At 58.7% G+C, this 18,035-nt stretch overlaps 2 protein-coding genes across 2 annotated transcripts; one reads left to right on the top strand and one right to left on the bottom strand.

The window, feature by feature from the left end:
• Nucleotides 1-1,838: 1,838 nt before the first annotated feature.
• BESB_069320 (AP2 domain transcription factor AP2XI-5) lies at nucleotides 1,839-5,221 on the top strand (the record flags this gene model as incomplete). The annotated part of the gene is made up of 3 exons (XM_029365325.1): nucleotides 1,839-3,540; nucleotides 4,097-4,437; nucleotides 4,562-5,221. The coding sequence occupies 3 exons, from the start codon at nucleotides 1,839-1,841 to the stop codon at nucleotides 5,219-5,221; spliced, it is 2,703 nt and encodes a 900-aa protein (XP_029218908.1).
• A 3,022-nt stretch (nucleotides 5,222-8,243) lies between these two features.
• BESB_069310 (uncharacterized protein) lies at nucleotides 8,244-15,609 on the bottom strand (the record flags this gene model as incomplete). Its single annotated transcript, XM_029365324.1, has 13 exons — nucleotides 8,244-8,285; nucleotides 8,754-8,823; nucleotides 9,444-9,532; nucleotides 9,834-10,049; nucleotides 10,334-10,529; nucleotides 10,667-10,903; nucleotides 11,285-11,410; nucleotides 12,043-12,122; nucleotides 12,544-12,603; nucleotides 13,010-13,114; nucleotides 13,493-13,592; nucleotides 13,992-14,204; nucleotides 14,537-15,609. The coding sequence occupies 13 exons, from the start codon at nucleotides 15,607-15,609 to the stop codon at nucleotides 8,244-8,246; spliced, it is 2,607 nt and encodes an 868-aa protein (XP_029218907.1).
• Between the last annotated feature and the right edge of the window lie 2,426 nt (nucleotides 15,610-18,035).

The raw sequence follows: 18,035 nt of genomic DNA, 5'->3' as shown, positions 1-18,035 counted from the left end.
CGCCCCGGTGTGGGCTGTGACATTCCCTGGCAGCTGTTCAGAGGTCAGGGTGCTGCCGTGACCGCAATTTTCCTTGTCTTCTGGCGACGCTCGGCGTCCTTTTTGCGCCTCGTGCGTACGAGGAAGGGCACGAGAAGGATCCGCCAGCCGGCGAGCTCCGTGGCTGCCTCGGGGGTCGTACGGGAGCGAGAAACGGCCATCAGGCGTCCTGTCCTCTGCTGAAGAAGCGATGTCGTTAGCCGTTTCAGGTCTCAGGTTGTTTTTCCGACCAAACGAAGGACGCAGGAACAGTGGAGAAGGACGCGACGAGCCAACAGCTACAGGCTGCACTTCGTCAACCACGAGGCCTGGTACGCAGTCTCTCCTCCCCCGTACCCCCCCCCCTTCCAAACTGTTGCCCACCGCTGCGGGAAGCATCTTTCGACCATCCTCCTTCACTTCCGTCGTAGCATAAATTCGAGCAAAGATGGGCGTGGAAAAGGGACGGACTCGCAGGCCGCGCACGAGCGCCTGGAAGCGAGTTTAATAAGATGCAATTGAAGTGTGAGTGAGCCAGCGACCTCCGCCTGCCGCGCGCGTCAAAGAAGGTGTAGGACCCGAGCGGCTGCTCGACCCCCGCGCCTACATTCTTCACCGTTGCGTCGGGAGGTTGGATCTGCCATCCTATCGCAATATTTGAGCTTCTTTCCCAAGAATTTCCCCGTTTTTTTGCGTTGTCAGTTTTCTCCCGCACAGACTTGATTTTGCGGCTGGCTAGCCGCAGCGTCGTTCGACGCAGCCCTTTTTTTCTCCTTTGTAAGACGCCACCCTCCCCCCACAATTTTCTGCTCTACTCCAGACGGAATACTCATGAGGAATGACGGGTGAGTCGTAGCTACCTCTTGTTGCTGCTTTTCCGTAGGTGTCCTTCTCTTGGGAGCTGGCTCCGCTGCATGGGCCTTTGCGCTTTACCCGATTGCCTCTGGACTCTCGAAAATCTTTTTCCCGTGGGCGAATCTTCCACTCCCAGCCGGTGTAGTTTAGGCGGTTGCTTTCTTTTTATTCTGTCTCGCAGTTTTGGTTGCGGCTCCCTCTCCCCCCCGCTGTGGGCAGTCGGTTCTGTCTAATAAGAGACTTTGCCCCGTCAAAACATCCGAAGAAACGCGCCTTCTGGCTGTCACGCTTCTCACTTCTTTTTGCATCTCCCCAAAAGGACAACGTTGGTTTCCCTTGCATGCTTGTCTTTCTCGACGCGGCTCTTATCGCGCCTTCTCGTCTCGCGTCCTCTTTTAAATTGTTGACTTCCGACTTTGTCCGTCTTCCAAGCGAGCCGTTCTTTTCCTCGTATTCTTCCACTTTTCATGCGCGCTCGCCTTCGCCCCGGACTTCCTTCAGCGATTCGTCGCGGTTCCCGGCTGAACGCCTCCTCATTTCTTCCATTTTTTCTGGCTGTCACGCGTCGTGAACGTGTGTTCCTTCTGAGCGGCGTTGCGCTGAGGGCGTGCTTTCCGTTCCCTCAGGTGGCCGTGTGTAGCGAAAGGTTTTTTTCGACCTCGTTTGTCCCCCTTTGCTCTCCGTCGGATCCTCTCCTTTTCTTTCTTCGTTGGTCCACTTCTTGTCTTGACGTCTCTTCTGCACAGTTCAGTTGCTGTAAAGAGCGGCTAGCTGCGTGGCGCACTCATCTTCGACAGCAAACTCGGAGAGCCTCGGACAGGAGGGGGTCGCTGCGAGTTTTTTCTAGAGCGAATTGCCTCTGTCGTCGACAGAGTTGTCGCTGGGTTCGCAGAGAGGGCACAAGGCAGCGACGTCCCCTGGCTGGTTGTAGGTGTGCGACAGGACGGCGGCTGGGGCTCCGGCGCATGCAGTCTCTTCTCATGATGGATGGTGTGGTGGAGGTGACAAGAACGCAAAGAGAACTCGAGAACCTGGATGAAGCTAGCAGAATCGACGCCCTTTCCAGCGGCTCTGCGCCCAACGAGCGACGCTTTTCCTTTCGCGATCCTTGCAAAAACGAAGTCTCGCGCACACTCCGCGCCTCCTCACAGCCTTCCGACCGACCTCCGCGCTCGCGCGGAGAGAGAAGCCTGGGCACTGAGTGCGCCTCTTTCCTGCCTTCTTCAGTTCTTGCAGAGCCGCAAGAGGCGTGGTTTGGAGGGGACTCAGCCTCTGCAGCAGTTGTCGCGGCTGGGGGTATTTCGTCTATTAAAGATTCTGTATCGCGCGTCGATGCTGCAGGCGCCCACCCGGCCCTTTTTGACCCTTCGGCTTGCCTGGTGAACACAGAAAACGCTTCAGGCACGACAGCGGAAACTCGTGGGTTTCTGCGAGAGGGATCCTTCCAGAATCGATCTGGAGAAGCTCCGTGCGCTGCGCAGGCGGCACAGCCAGAGAACTGTGTGTCGCCAAAGGTCGACTGCGCCGCGAGTGCGTCAGCAGGCACATCGGTGACGCGGCGGCCCTTGCTGGAGGTGTCTTCTCGTCAGTCTACAGACGGCAGTCCGACTGAAGTGAGTCGCTCGCGGCCTGCGCCTCGCCTTGGTGCGTCCTTCGCCGCTGCATCGCCGTCCCCCCTCAGCGGCGCGTCGTCGTCCCTTGCGAGACTGGCTGAGGAAAGTCCTGCGCTTCGTTTGTTCGCAGCTATGCAGAGCTTGGAAGAGCTCCACGACGCAGAGGCCTCCACCAGCCTCGCGCCGCCAGTCGACGGCGCCGTTGCCGCGGCGCCCGTCGCGTCTCCGCACTCCGGCGTGGGGGCCCCAGAGGAGGACTGCGCGGGGGGGTCAGGGGGAGGAGAGAGCTGCCTCATGGGCTCCGCACGCACCGGGGTGTCTCCTGCAGAGGCCGAAGAGGGTCCGAATTGCTGGCGGAAGTCGCCGCCGAGGGAGAGCCCGAGCGTCCCCGGGGGGGGCGAGGAGGACCCCAGCAGTGGCAGTGTGAAGGATGACAAGAGTGGGGACGACAGACGCCTGGAGGAGAGGGAGGAGGATGGCGAGGACGCCGCGGCGTCTGTGAAGCGGCGGAAGAAAGACGACGACGACGATCGCTTCTCTGCCCTCACCTCGTCGCCCTCGTTTCCTGCACCTTCCCCGCCAAGCTCCTCCAGCTCGCCCTCTCAGGTGAACCCCGCGCAAGAGGCGCCGGTCTCCTCGCCGCACCACCCCTCCCCAGGCTTCGAGGAGGACGGCCCCCAGACCCGGGGCCCGGTACCCGCCTGGGTCGCCGTCCAAGCTGCGCCGGGCGCGCGTGAAGACGACCAGACAGACAAAGGCAGCGACTCAGCCGCGGCGTCGATGTCCCCGGGGCAGCCGTCCCCGGGCCCCGCGCGCGGCGCCGCCGTGGGTCCCGGAGCGGGGGCGCGGGCGGGGTCCGTCGCAGTCGCCGGAGAAAAGTACGCGCAGTGGCTGGATGCCATCTACACCGTCTGCCTCAAGATCGACGATCTGTGTGCCAAACTTGATCCTGACTTCCCCAACGCAATGGCGCTCTGGGAGCAGCGCGGCCCTGGCATCGACGGAGCCCGATCTCTCTTCATGAACGGCGGATGCCCGCCCAGCGGATGCGGAGGTACGTGCCTTACTCGCGACAGTCGAGGAGGCGTGGAAGCCGGGGGGGGGAGGCGAGGGGGGGGAAATGCGGAGGGGAACAGGCGAGAGAACGGGGGCGTGGAGACGGGCGGGAAGAAACGCGAGGCTCCTAGAAGAGTCTGAACGGAACTGAGCTGGACTTGCATGCGCCACGCGGTCACTGATCGCTGTCGCATGTCTGCCTCCCCTCCCCGTCGCATTGAAAAAGGAGATGGCAGCGAGGCCAGGGATGCTGTCGATGTCAGCGCGTGGTGGTGTCTCTTGCTGTCTGTCTATGTTGCCGTCAGTGTGTGACCCTGGTGTCGCATTTCCTCTCTCTGCATCTTCCTTTTTGAAGTTGCCGCGCATGCAGCGTGGACGGTGGACGCGCCTTTGTTGATGAGGGGCCCAGTCGCAAGCCTACCTCCTTTTCGGAGGTGGAGGAAGCCTGAATTCCGTGCTCCAACCCCCTCAAAGCGGGCGGCGGTCGAAAGGGGCGTAGAACGGGGGCGTGCAGAATGCATGTTTAGTGTGTGTGTTTTGCCTTGCGTCTGCAGGTGTAGACTTGTCTCAGCGGGGTTTCGATGGCGCGGGCGACCTGCAGCCGCCCTTTGGCGGCGTGGACGACTACGGCGCGGGCCCGGCTTCGAGTATGTACTCCTCCATGGGCAGGGGGGCAGGTCTCGGGGCGGGCAACGAGTGGAACGCAGGCGGCGGCAGCTTGAAGAAGCGCAGCCGGAAGGACCGGCCGTCTGCGTCGTCGTCGCGTCCTGGCGGCAACGGCGCGACGTCGCCCTCGTCTCTGCTCTCCTCGTCTCTGCTCTCCTCCTCGCTGCTCAACTCGCGCGGGGGGGGAGCGGGGGGGGGAATCTGCTGCTGCCCCTCGGCGGCCAGGCAGGTCCGGGGCACCTGGGCGCGGGGGGCGGCGCCTCGTTGCTGCTGCACCAGCTCCAGGGTCGCGACAACTCGCAGCTGCTCCTGGGCGGCGCTGCGCTCCCCAACGACGTGTTCGCCTCCGGCAGCCACGGCCCCCCCCACCACCAGGGCGCGGGCCCGAACCCGAGCGCCGCGGCGGGCGCCTCGCCGCACGGCGGCGGCGGGGGCGCCACGCGCGGCGGCCACGGCGGCATGATGGGCCCCGCCGGGGGGGGGGGGGCGGCGGCAACGCGCCCATGGCCTCGCACTACCTGCCCTCGCATCAGCTGGTCGGCGCGGGTGGCGGCGGCCGCGATCGCGCGGACCCAGGCCCTGCGTCGTCGCCAGAGAGCGAGTACGAGTATCTGCTGCACCTGCCCGAGCAGGAGGGTCCGAATCCGGAGAACGCGACGGACCTGAAGTGCGACGTCGCCGGCGTCTACTGGGACAAGCGCTCGTGGATCGCCTCCTGGTACGAGGGCGGCAAGCGGTACTACAAGTCCTTCTCGGCCAAGACGCACGGCTTCTACCGCAGCAAGTACTGGGCCATCAAGGTGCGACTCAGCAAGGTGCAGAACAGCAATCTGTTAGTCAACAAGGGCTCCAAGGCCAAGGGAGAGCGAGGCGGAGCCGCCGCCGCTCACGCCGCCGCACACGCCGCCGCACACGCCGGCGCAGGCAGCTACGGAGGGCGGAACGCGCAGGCCGACGAGACGGGCGGCTACTGCAGCGCGGGCGGAAGGGGCCCTTCAGGTACAACAGGCTGAAGAAGACAAAGGATCTGTTGCATGCTCGTGACACGGGATATTGCCGCAGCGGTGCGGCACTATTTTTCGCGCCTCACCAGTCCAAGTCCGGCTTCGGAGGCGAAGCAACAGGTTGAAAAAGAGGTGGCTGAAGAGGGGCAGGTGAAGGAGGCGTGGACAGAGGAGGCGTCGATTCGGCAGGACTGGAGGCGAGAAAACGGTGGGCGCGATAGTGAAGCACGAAATGCTTTTTGCATTACCTCGAGGAGGGAGGCGCGCAAGCTAGTGGGCAGCGCCGACCGTGGCGGCGGAGACTCAGGCGAGGGGTGACGAGGGCCTTGCGGCCAGTCTCGCATGCAAGGCACCCCCCTCCAGAGTTCCATGTAAACGTCAAAATGCATGGTTGTGTACGCGTATGAAACTGACTGTTGGCGGCGCGACGCTCGTCTTTGACGGAGGAGGGCTTCCGCTGGACCAACTGTTTTTTTTCTGTCGAAATGCGTCACGTCCTCCGCGGTGGATGCCTAGCCCGGCGAGGCAGTCGGCACTGCCTGCACGTGCTGCGCCTTCGCACGGAAAAATGCATGCACACGGCATATGTATATACATATATACATGCATAGTTGCAGAAGCATATCTGCATATGCATTTATCTGCCTAGAAGGGTGTGGACTATTCCTTCGCCGGGGCGGATTGGGGCAGAGCCGGATCGCCTTGTTGCTGGAGGAGAAGCGTGAAAACGGAAGGCGCCGGCGGGAAGCAACGACAACGAGCGAGGCTGACTCAGACGAAACAGAACTAGCAACTACAAGACGCGAATGGCTCATTCAGCGGACGTCCCTATAGTGGACTGTATACGTCCTGATATATACTTGCTCGTACACATCCATACTTGCATATACATATGTGGATATACAGGGAGAGGAGTAGTATCCGGGCCTGTAGGTGAATGCGGATTTTTTCTGGCGCCGAGCGAAAGGGTACGCCACGAGAGATGAAGGACGCAGCACTCTTCGGCCTGGAGTAGCCGATGGTCCAGGCACTGGACGACTCGGTTTCCTTAGGGAGTCAAAAATTCGTGTGTGAAGCGCGCGGGCAGTGAACTCTTTTGCGGTGGGCTCGCCCTGTGCATGTGCGTGTCTGCTCTCTGCGCGTTCAAACCCTGCGTGCATGGAGCGCTCGGCGGGTATTGTTTTACTCTGGCGTGCACGAAGGGGGTCTTCTGCCCCTTTTCCCAGCGGACGAAGGAAGACGAAGATGCGCATGCATGTTCGTCGTATGTATATTGATACCTCGAGGATGCACACGTCTCCGGCCCAGCAGCATCTGGCGTCTCTTCCCCTTTTGCGCTGCGGCGGTGTCTACTCGTGACTGTATCGGTGGACGTGTAGCAGGCGAGTTAGCCTCTTTTCTCGATTAGGCGAGTCTCTCGGTGCATTTGCATGCACACGCAGATGCTTGGCTGCGCACTGGGGTCAGACCGGCCGTTGGGCGATTGCCTTGTCCCCCTCTTTGGCAGTCTTTTTGGAAGAAGCGTGGTCCGTGGAAGCATGCCGAGCGCCCCGTTTCTTGTCTCCCTCTTCTCGTTGCGCCTGTATTTTCTCTCAAAAATTTTCGCTCCGGCTCTCGTAGCTCCTTCGCTCGCTGTCTGCCGTCTTACTCCTCTTCAAGCTTTTTACAGCACGTAAACACGCGCGATTCGACTATGAGACGCTGCCTCCAGTCGGGCTCGACAAATAAACACGCCAGGCACTGCTCACGGTTTCACAGTGCAGGCGTCAGCTGCCTCTCCGGGCGTATGGCCAAGGGACATACATGAAGCTACGTAGCCTAGAAACACAACACTGGCGTAGTTATTTGTGGGTGAAATACTGTAGGGCGGAACACGGCTGCAGAGCCAAATTGCTGGACCGGGAGATGCATATATATATATATATATATATGTATATGTATACATGTATTTGTACCCAGCCGTCAGCGGGCAGGTTTCGTCTGCGCGCAGCAGGAGCCGCTGTGCTAGAGCGAGTGCGCACGACGAACGCACAGCGACGCAAGCATAGAGTTAGAGTGGGTGTGGCGACGAAGTGGAGAAATGCACATCAGTTGCAGAAAGCCTTAACCCATTGACTGAGTGCCTAGTTAGCACGAATGTGACTCGCGTCCCGCCAAAGACTGCCGGCACGGAGGGAACTGCGACACTGGTGCTTGAAGCAGCCCCATGCCTTGAATACAGATTGAATACGCATGCGCAGATTCCCGCAGAGATTCGCTTGCGTGCCGTAATATTTTCGTTCTTCTTTTCGCAGAAGACGCCCCACTGCCTGCCTCGCATCGCACAACAAACTGGGAAATGCGGCGTGCCCGCACCTATACATACATTCGCTCAAGACTAAATACGTTGAGTCGCATTTGCCAAGAAAGGCTGCGAAGACAGACGTCTCTGCTGAACGAACATCCTGGCTGAGAAGCGGGTTTTTCATTGCTTTCTTGCTTATTTTGGTTCATTACCTTGTGCAAAGACGCTGCCTTCTTGTCGAAGACTTTAGCAAACGTCTATACGTGAGCCCGGGAGCGCGCTGCGTGCAAGGCGGAAGCGGCTGTATGTGAAGTCCGACTGCTGCGTCTGTACCCCGAGCTCTTTTGTGTCGCTTCTTCAACGCCCCCCTCCCCTCTTTTTATGTCTTTGTTCTGCTGCTGCTGCGCCCTGTGCAGTTTGTAGGTATCCTCCGCGTGAGCGTCGCACTCGCTGGAGCATGCCAATCTCTCACATGAGCGAATCCATCTTTCCCTCGATTTCTCCCACCGGGACTTCCCGAAGTCTCTGACAAGACACCATATTCCTGCTTCAAACCAGGAGCAGCGACGCGCCCGTCTACAACTCGAATTCACAAAAAGGCAAAACAACGACTCAGCATCCGCCTCGCAGGGCGTCCGTACGGTGATCCAGCAACGGATTCCGAGGCCTGTATGCAGTCTCCGCAGTCACTGCGCAGCCACTCCGTCAGGCAGACTGCAGAAAACGGTCTCCGCGGCTCACGCGGCTTCAGCAGATGCTGCCTGTGCTCGCCTCTCTAGACCGAAGAACCTGCAAACGCACCACGCACACGCGGAGCTTGCGCATATGCATGCGAATAGACATCTCCACGAGCTTGTCGAGCTCCGCGGAGTCCTCCGTTGCGCCTTTTTCCTGCGAAAAAGGAGGCTGAGTGCAGGCAGCAGACCCTCTCACTAGTCCGCGTCAACCCAGAGAAAACCGGGCTACGCGAGGGCTGCTTACAGTGTGATAATACCGATACATGGCATCGCTATGATCTTTATGTCCTTAGAGCCTGCTTTGTACGGACGGTACGGTAACATTTTTGTACCGATATATATTGGTGGTTCGGAAGTCGTTTCCCCAAGAACTAACGCGTCTTCCTATTTTCTAGCACCAGTAGGTTTTGACGTGCCGCTCCACGCGCACAAACAAACGCCGAATACAACGCCTGCCTCTCGACGAAGAGACTTTGCTGTTTGTCTTCCTCGGCTGACGCAGCGATGCATCGTTTCTCACCTCTTCGTGCCGCGCGAACTGCCCCGTGGCGAGCCGGCGTGTGCGCCGCGAGTGGCGCTTGCAGAAGTCGCTGGAGGAACACGTGGAGAGACACCTCTCACAAGGAAAGAGATGAGCAGGTCGAGCGAAAGCCGAGGCCAGACAATGTCCGCCACATGCGCTACTGATCAGACTAGCTTCTGAGTAGGGGCTTTCTCTCGCTGGAAACACGCCACACACGCAATAATGGATCTTGCGCACTCGAAAACAACGCATACGGACACACATGCGTGCTCGATGAAATTCTCATCTCCGCACGATGAGAGGCGCGGCACCGCTGCCTACCAGACATGCGCGGGGCATAGGTGAAGAACGCCACACACAAATGCACATGCATGCAAAACGCCTGCGTGGATGCGTATATTTGCAGTGCTTGCGCGGATAAATCTAGCTGAGCTGTGCAGCAAGAAGGTATATATCTATATATATGGTTTAGAGTTTGTATATATATATATATATATATATATATATATACAGATAGGGCGCCAGTACCGCCTGCGTCAAGCGCTCCAGCTGAGTCTCTCGCCGTGATCTTACACACGCGCCCGTATGGATGCGCAGATCTACTCGTATGTATAGTCATATTTGTGTTCGAGTAGGCCGCTGGAAGACGTGGTTTTTGCATGAGTTCGCAGCCACGCTCTGACTCACTGGAGCATGAGCGCGAGAATCTGAAGAAACGTTTCCCGCTGCGACTCCGTCAAGTTCACGTTCTCCATTGCCTCTTGGAGGCTCGCGACCTGCGCAGCAGCGGACGACACAGCAACCCCGTCATCACCCGATGAAAAATTCTCAGCAGTCATCCATGCGTAAAAGGCGCTGGTGAAAAGAGTCTCCGGTCTTACCAGATGCCCGAATTTCGCACACAGGACTTCCGCGAAACCACGCACCCACATCGAGTGCATGCATCCACATGTATTGGGAATGCCTATTTGCTATTGCAGACTTGTCTGCGGAAGGCGTGCGGGCATGTGTCGCCCTCGCTGCCGTCGCCACGGCAGCCCAACACCCACTGGTGTCAACAAGAGACTTCGCGCTCACTTCTTCCTGCTTGTCGAACAGAGCGTCGGTGAAGTCCTCCGGAAGCGCAAAAAGGCTTTCCTCTCTGCTGTCTTCCTCGGCATCGTTTACGCAGGCCGTATCGGCGTCAAGCTTTTGCTTCTGCGGAGCGAAGGAGGAGGCGAGGTCGCCCTGCGAGGTAGTCGAGGACCCGCGGCACTCTGGCGGCGGGCGCGAAGCCCGCGGCAGAGAAATCGGCTGAAAAAAGCAAAAACGGAAAACAATGAATCAACGGGTGCTGCCGGGCTTGGATGTCAAAGATGCGTCTGGAGCGCACGCGGAAGCATCGCAGCTCCCCTGCACTCTAATGGGCTGCGACTCCGAACTGCATGCCCCTATACTCGATGCATTTACAGCACGACGGTCACGCGAAGCGCAAGAAAGGTCCCGAACCGCTGGAGACACCCCTGATTTGGCGCTCGTCTACAGGACGCATGATGCCCATCTGTCATCGAAGTCGAGGCTGTCGGTGGTAAACTCACCGTGAAATTCTTCGGATTGAGCAGCTCGAAGATGTGCGAGCTGCCCGCCGCCGCCCGAGCCCCAGCGCTGGTGCATCTTGTCTGCTCCGCCGCGCAGGAAGCGCCTGACGCCGAGGCAGACAACGCGGAAGAAAGTCCGCAGCCTCCGCCGCACAGTGGAAAGGCGAACGCCGTTGCCGCCGCGGAGAGAGGGCGTCTGCAAGGCGCACACGCTCCCGCAAGAAAGGCATCCGGGAACGCGCAAAACAGAGGGCACACGCGCGAGACGCAGGGAAAGAGAGAAAACGAAGACGAGCAGAGCGCAGGTGCAAAGTGAAATAGAAACAAGCCTACCCGAAGATTTCCAGTTCCTCCTCTGCCTCCTGGACGGCCGCTTCGCTCTCTTCCCGTCGAGACTCCTCCGTGCTCGCGGCCTGCGGCTCGCCTTCCGCGGCTGTTGGTTTCTTGCGCAAGTCTCGAAGTGCGAGAGGCGCATCGAATGGAGCGAGCACTATGCCGCGCGTGTCGCCGCAGAGAAGCGGCGGCGACGCGCTACAGACGAAGAGCTGCGCGTCGAGTGTGTTGCAGGCTCTGAAAAAAAATGGCGGATGACAGATGCTTGCTCTTCATGCTCATGTATATGATAGGTTACTGAACAGACAGAGAGAGGGTCCACACAGGCGTATTTCAGAAATCGGACAGCAAGGGAAACTGCGGAAGCAGAGCGACGCGCACACCAGAGAGACAGCCTTGCACTCAGCGTTCGTTTCAGAGAGAGAGAGAAAGAATCGAGTGCCGAGATGAACCTCGCCGCGCGTGCGGCGCATTGGGTGGGCGCCGAATCGCTGCCTGCCGCAGTTCAAGCACGTCCTGTAAACTTCAGTAGATTCATGTCCGTGTTGTGTATATAAATCTACAAACGCTTGTCGCTATTCTTGTGTCTGGTCGCGAGGAGGCCCCTGCGATTCTTACTGAAGCAAGAAAGTCACTGCGTGAACCTCGAGACGCTGCGTGTTGTACAGAGACACCATCCCCCCGACAGGGCGCCCGCAGATCAGGGACAGGTTCGAGCAGTTGACAAGTTTCACGGCGGAGACGCTGAAGGAAAAAAAGCAGAGAAGACGGCAGAGCGCTGAGGGCGAGACTTCACAGAACAGCGCCCTTCGCACCACCTGCAAAAGTCTCGAGAAAAAATAGAAAAACGACGCACTTGCAGGCCTAAACCCTACACCGAAGCAGCCATCTTCCGCGCTCGAGAGACGCAGGCAATTATCGGGGATACAGGGTGAGAAAACAGGCAAGGCTCCTCAGAAGAAAGCAGAGTCATACGCACATCGCAGCGCACTCCAGAGCGTTCCACTGCGCATGCACTACACCACAAAGAAGGCGGAAAAGAATCGCAAAGATCGCGAGAAACGAACAAGCAAAGCCACGCAGCGGGCCCCCAGACATCGAACCCCATGCAAGAGCAAAAGCACACTCGATGCCGCACGCCAGCAACAATGTGAATCGCAGAAAGAATAGTTAACTCACGTGATGAAAACGAATCGGTCGAGTCAAGCAAAGAAAACTCGACACTGCAGCAAGGCGAGCGAGTCCGCGTAGCAGAGCGAGCAATTTTTCTAATCGCTTTGAGCGTGCAGCGCGTGAAAGCGAATAGAATCAGATCGCAGAGACAGACACATGTAAAATTTAAGATTTATGGCTTGCTGGAAAAGCGTAGTCCTTACGGCGCGTCGAGGAAGATATCGCACTCGCTACAGTTCACGAAGAGAACTTGATCGCGCGGGTTCAGAGTCCCGAGGCTCTCCTGCGAACAGCAGACCCCCACGATTTCTTTGTTCACGCTTCCGCCTGCCTCGCTCCATCCTCGCTGCCTGCTTGCCGCCGGCTGCTTCCGCTGTCTCGTCCCTGTCTCTTCTGCTGTGGCGGCGACCCTCGTGCGTGTGCAGGAGCAGAGTGAACCCCGACCTCAGAGCGAGCGGCAGCTACTCAGAACTGGAGAGAACGGAGAGACGCGTCTAAGCCTCGTTACGGCCAATTTGTGCACACGAAGAAGCGACTCATACTCGAGCAGAGGTCCACGGATCACGCAGCGAAGCAAAGCCGTTGCAACTTGGCGTCCCCTGTGTGATACAGTTTTCCACTTCTTCGCTGCTCCTTCGCCCCTCTGGGCCAGGCAGCTGACTCTGCGCGGTCGCGGCGTTTCGCCAGCAATCGACGAAGCTCACCTCGTCGATCGTCAGCCGCCTGTCGTGCGCCTCGGAAACCAGCAGCACGCGGGAGAATTGCTAGCAAATACAGCAGCATGCAGATCAGCCGACAGACACACTACATAAAAAGCAAAGGCGGGAAACTGGCCCCCGCGGGCTAGAGCCTCGAGGCCCCAGGGACGAAGAGTCGCGCCGAAACGCGAACAGCAACAGAGGGCAGGCCGCATGCAACGCGGAGGCTCGCTGAATGAGAGCAAAAAACGGGAAAGCAGTCCAATAGCCAGCCCCTCAGCTCTGCACATCGGTTTCTAATCCTCGACAAATCCTGCAGAGAAAGCCTTACACGAAGGCCTTCTCTCCGCCAAGTTTTTTTCTGTAGATAATAACCATAAATTTCAAAGGATAAACTTCTTTCTCTAGTTTTAAGACTAGTTTGTTAATTTTTCTCGAAACGATCCACATCGTGTGTGCGGCAGGGACTTACCGACAGCCGTGAGGTCGAGGCACTGAAGAAGGCGGAGCTCGCCGGCAGGCTCTGCCGCGAGGGATAGAGTCGATCGTTCCACACTAGCCGACGCCGCATCCAACTCTGGGAAAACAAACAAGCGTTTTCTACAGCAGGACTCAAAACGATGGAGCCCCTGGAGACGCACATGGAATGCTTGTGCCGGACGGTTACAGACATGACGACAATAGACTACTGCCACGTAACTGCAGCAGGTCATGCCTACCTGTCGCCCGCATGCGAGGTGAGACCGCCTTTAGGTACTTCAAAGCGATGCGGATACGCAAAATCTCTCACTTAGGCGCGCAGCGCACAGATGAGTGTATCGGCGCACACACACGACAAAGCACGAAGATGAAGACGCCCACCAGGAGCAAACGGGTTCGCTTGCATAGATATGAATATGTGTCGGCAAACGCATCTCTCTGCTGTATCGCATCTTCTGCTCCACGAGGTACTTACGAGGAAAACCGATCGCTGGATTCTCTCCTTCTTGTCCGCTTCTGCATGCGCGGCGAAGACACGGCCGCTAAACGCCTCGCCGACGCTCCAGCCCTCGACGCTGCAGACAGAGTGCAAAAAACAAAAACGCAGACGTCTTTCTGCGGCGTGAAACAGACAAACTTCTCGCGAGGCGCGCGAGTGTATCTGCCGATCTTTAGGCTCTACCGAAGCATATCACGCCGTGTGCAGAACATACCACGAAGAAACGCGAGAGCGAGCAGCCCTGAAAACCAGAAGGCGCCGAGGGGACTGCTGCGACGGATTCAGGAGACTCCCGCATGCGGCGAAAGCACACAGAGGCGAGGCAGCCAGACAGGCCGCGCCTAAGAGAAGAAGAACGGCGAGCCGTTGCGATGGAAGAACGCAACGATGAGTGATACAGAGCCGTGACAAGGACAAGAAGGCGGCGACGGTGGTCTAAGCTCGACCCCGTCTCAGCGGAAGAAACCGGCCTTACCATGCAAAGAGAAGAGAAAAAACGTCCGCCTCGGCGCCGGAGATCCACTCGTCAGCGCCGGGTTCCTCGTCTTCCTCCCTCGCTCTCCGTCCTCGCAGCTCGCGCGTGCATGCGGCGACAGTCTGAAGAAGCGCAGGCAGCGCCTGGTGAAGGAAAGCGCGCAGGCGGCTCTCGTCCGCGACACCCTGCGGGCCTGTCTCGCGACTCGCATACCTGAGGGAAAGCCCACCGAAGCGAAATGAGTGGGAAACCTGATAGAAAACAGTATAGTATGCTGTGAGCTGACGCACGGAACTTGAGAAGCATTAACAGATCCACATAAGCGACGGGGACAGGAGCCGACTGGAATTCATACTACAGAGTTGAACTGTGGACTAGTTTCAAAACCTAACGCAGAGCGCTGGGGGAATAAGGAAGCACGCGTCTGCGGCCAGCAAAATACGGAGTTGCACGCTTCACCAGGTGCCTCTTCGGCTGCAGGAGGTCTACTATCGCTAGGGGATTTGGCAAGCTGACGGGCAAGCTGAAGCACTTTTTTTCCTCACCTCGGCGACTCGCCCCGCGCGCCTCCACTGGCGAGCGCAGACACCGCTGGACTCGTGCCGCCGCTGGCCTCTCTGGAGCCGTCTGCGAGGCCCGCAGGCGGGGCGGCTCTCCAGGGGTCGTCAGTCGTTCGCGGGTTCCACGGCGCGCGGACGATGCGGCTTTCCTGAATGAGCAGAAGCAGCGCCAGCGCCCGCAGATCCATCCTCTCGCCGCTCTGCGCCGCAGCCAACGAGTTATCGAGGGCCGTCAGCGCCGCGGGCGCCGACGACGAGGCGCGGGAAGGAAGGCTGCAGCTCCGCTCAAAAATGTCGTCGCTGCGAGCGCCGTCGGCCTCCGAGGACCGTGCCGAGACTGAGCAGGAGGACGAAGGCCGCAGCAACGCAGAAAAAGAGAACGAACACGACATCTCCAGGAGCGCGAGCTCGTTGGACTCCTCGGCAGACAGAAAAGTGAGAGTTCGCAAGTTCCTCGAGGCCTCCTGCCGGCCCTCGGCGGCGGCGCCGGTCTCAGGGTCCCCGGGCGGGCGGCGTGGGCGGCACCAGGCTGAGGACGCGGTGGGCGCCGGAGACAGGGCGTCGTCTGCCTTCCGCGGCTGCAGCGACGCGCCGTAGACCTTCAGAACGGCCAGAAACAGGTGCCAAAACACGTGGATTTCCTCTTCGTCCAGCGGCGAAGACGCGCAGCTCTGGCTGGCGCTGAGCAAGCGGGGCTGAGCGAGCACTGAGGACGCCAAGTCGCCGGCGGCGCCTAGCGGGGAGCCCCACGCCTTGTTGAAGGCAAGCCAGTCTTCGAGAGCCACGAAGAAATCTGCCCGCTTCCGCGCCACTCTGCGTGTCTCGCCGACGTGCTTGGCAAACGCCTGGATGTAGCTGCAGACGCCCTCGACTCCCCACTGTCCTCCCCGGGGCGGGGTGAGGAGCGCGTGCTCAAAAACTTCTCCGCGAAGGAACAAAGACGGCGAGGAAGTGCACGCAGCGCCCGAAGGCGCAGCCGAAAACCCCGCCGGAGCGCTCTCTGCTGCGACGGAAGGGCCGTTGCCCTCTGCAGAGCTTCGTGCGTTGTGAGCCGGCATCGTCCCGAGCGCCGCAGAGCCCTTCTACGAAGTCGCAGAAAGCAGCGGAGGAAAAATGAAGTTTCACTGGAGCCGCGGGAGCTTACCAGTAGATATTGACGCACATCTTTGAGAATCAGGGTTGCAAACAGGCGCGGAAAAGACGGGAGGGAAGGGAGCAACGGGAAAGCAGACGGCGGGTCGTGCCGCGCTGCGCGGTCCAGCCGGAATCAAAGCCGCTTTTCTCGCTCACAGCCGCAGACGCAGAGGAGCGCACATAACGCGAACTTACAAAAGAGCCAAACGTCAAAGTGAGGGGCTTTCACTTGACAAGCGAACCGCTATGCGCGGACGACGATCTCCCTGCTCGATAGGGCGCCTAGAATTTGCCCAGAATCCGCCTGAAACACGCCGTCTAGCAGGGCAGGGCTCAACGCGGGACAGAATACGCCTAAAACGGGAGGGACTAAGCAAGAATTTAGCGATGTCTTTTGCCTGTAACGCCGTAATCCTGCTGCGTGGTCCGTTCGGAGAAAAGCAGGCGAGCCGTCGCGAGCGATTTGCTCGTCAGGTGAAGACGCACGCCTGACATCGACGACGGAAGCCCTCTCGAAGAGGAATGGAAAGCATATTTTCTCGTGTGGATCTGCAGAAGCACGCTTTGTTTATTTTCGCATTGTCCAGGGAACTGCGTTCTGTGTAGCACCTGTTTCGCTGTATTTCTACCGGTGCATGCAGATGAATATCACAAGACATGCTCGCCGCCGCGGCGCGAGCGCGGGCGTGTGTCTGCTTGCGAGTGCCTCACGCATAAGTAGCGCCGATTCCAGCCCGCTTCCGCATTCGTCTTCTCTGCCGGAACATTTTATGGTGCAGTACGGCGATTAACACGGCTCTTTCTGAAGTGCCTAGAGCGCGGAAGAAACTCCAGCACATTTCGCTGCGGACTGCTGCGATGGAGTCAGCAGATCTGCAAAGCTTTCCTCCCTTCAGACGCAGCCCGGGCGCGTCTCGGGGTCGAAGCTTGCGTGGCAAGGAAGCATGACGCCGGATGGGAGCCTCAGAAACCAGTCACGGTCTCTTAGGCCCGAGACCTTGTGTCAAGAGGCGCTCCCGGCCACAACAGAAGCGTGCCTCATAAACAAGCGTGACACTCTCGTTAGCGCCGTTGCCATCAACAGGAAGCAAGCCCTTTCAGGAGCATTTTAGCGGTAATCTCGCCTGTCCCAGCGGTGCTTCTTGCTTTGCACAAGAGATGGGTATACGCCTTCAGATCCTGCAGCAGGACTCTGTCAAGAACTCTGTAATCTGACAACGCACCCCCGGCGTGTCACTGGCAGTTCCAGTGTAGGACTGTTTCACAAAAGGCAGCGCCGGAGGGAAATGTAGCAATATCATGCGCATACTGTCACTAGAACGGAGACCCGCCCACCTGCTCACGGAAGGAGCTGTTCCAATGCGCCGTCTAGCAGGTGATGCCCAGCAGAGGGATAACAGCAAAAAACATACGAGCACGAATTGTCGGTTCTGTCTGTAACGGTGAGGCATAAAACGGCCTCCACACCTAGGCGTGGCACCCCTGCACTGCGGACGGTCTGCGGGCACGGAACGAGCACTAGAGAGCGGCTACCCTGGCTAAGAACCTGGAGGTAAAGTTAGTGTTTTCTAGTGGATCGGTCGCATTCTTGCGAGCGGCTTTCGCCTTGCATGTTGTTCGTAGTCGTGTTGACTGCTTTGCCTCACGCCAGCAGAACTCGGGAACAGGCATGCAGAAGAGGCATGCGGCCTTCGTAGCCAGGAAAAATGATGCATCCCCAGGGGGCAGGCACGCTGTACCTGCAGGAATACGTGAACACCATTGAGACGGCAGCAGCGCCTCCGGAACTGAGCGCGAAGCACCGCGGCGACTTCAAGATGAAACAGCGGTTCCTCACTCTGGCTTGAGACTATATGCCATAGAGGCCCGGTCCCAGGTTTTTCTGCACGTTTCCATTGTCGTCTCGTTGTAGGCCTTGACAGTTCACTTCCTCGGTCATTAACCGTTACCGAGCTACATCGCAAATACGCAGAACAATACCCTTTAGTCTAGGAAAAGTTACGAGGCAGTGAAACTCAGCACGAGGCCTTTTCCTGGCTTGTGTGCGTAGATCACTCTTCTAGCGGTTGATAGGCCCAGATTTCAGTGCTGATGAACCAGAGAGTCCATTACAAACAAACATCAAGCGAGCCGACAAGCAGCCGACATGTCAGTGAAGAAAACCGACTCAACATGTCTACCTGGTACTTTTGGCAGCGTGTTTCACACAGCTAAACTCTCCCCCCAAGTTAAGTCAGCAATAGTTGAGCAATCCCTCATACACATGTTGAAGCGATTGAACTGCGCCTCGGAACGCGCCCGGACCTAAGGCTGTGAGGTCGCTCGCCATCGCTCGCCACCTCAGATTCCG

The sequence above is a fragment of the Besnoitia besnoiti genome, chromosome VI, assembly GCF_002563875.1.
Source record: "Besnoitia besnoiti strain Bb-Ger1 chromosome VI, whole genome shotgun sequence".
NCBI classification, from domain to species: domain Eukaryota; phylum Apicomplexa; class Conoidasida; order Eucoccidiorida; family Sarcocystidae; genus Besnoitia; species Besnoitia besnoiti.
Note: the sequence above shows the minus strand (reverse complement) of the source record. Positions and strands in the feature narration are given on the sequence as shown.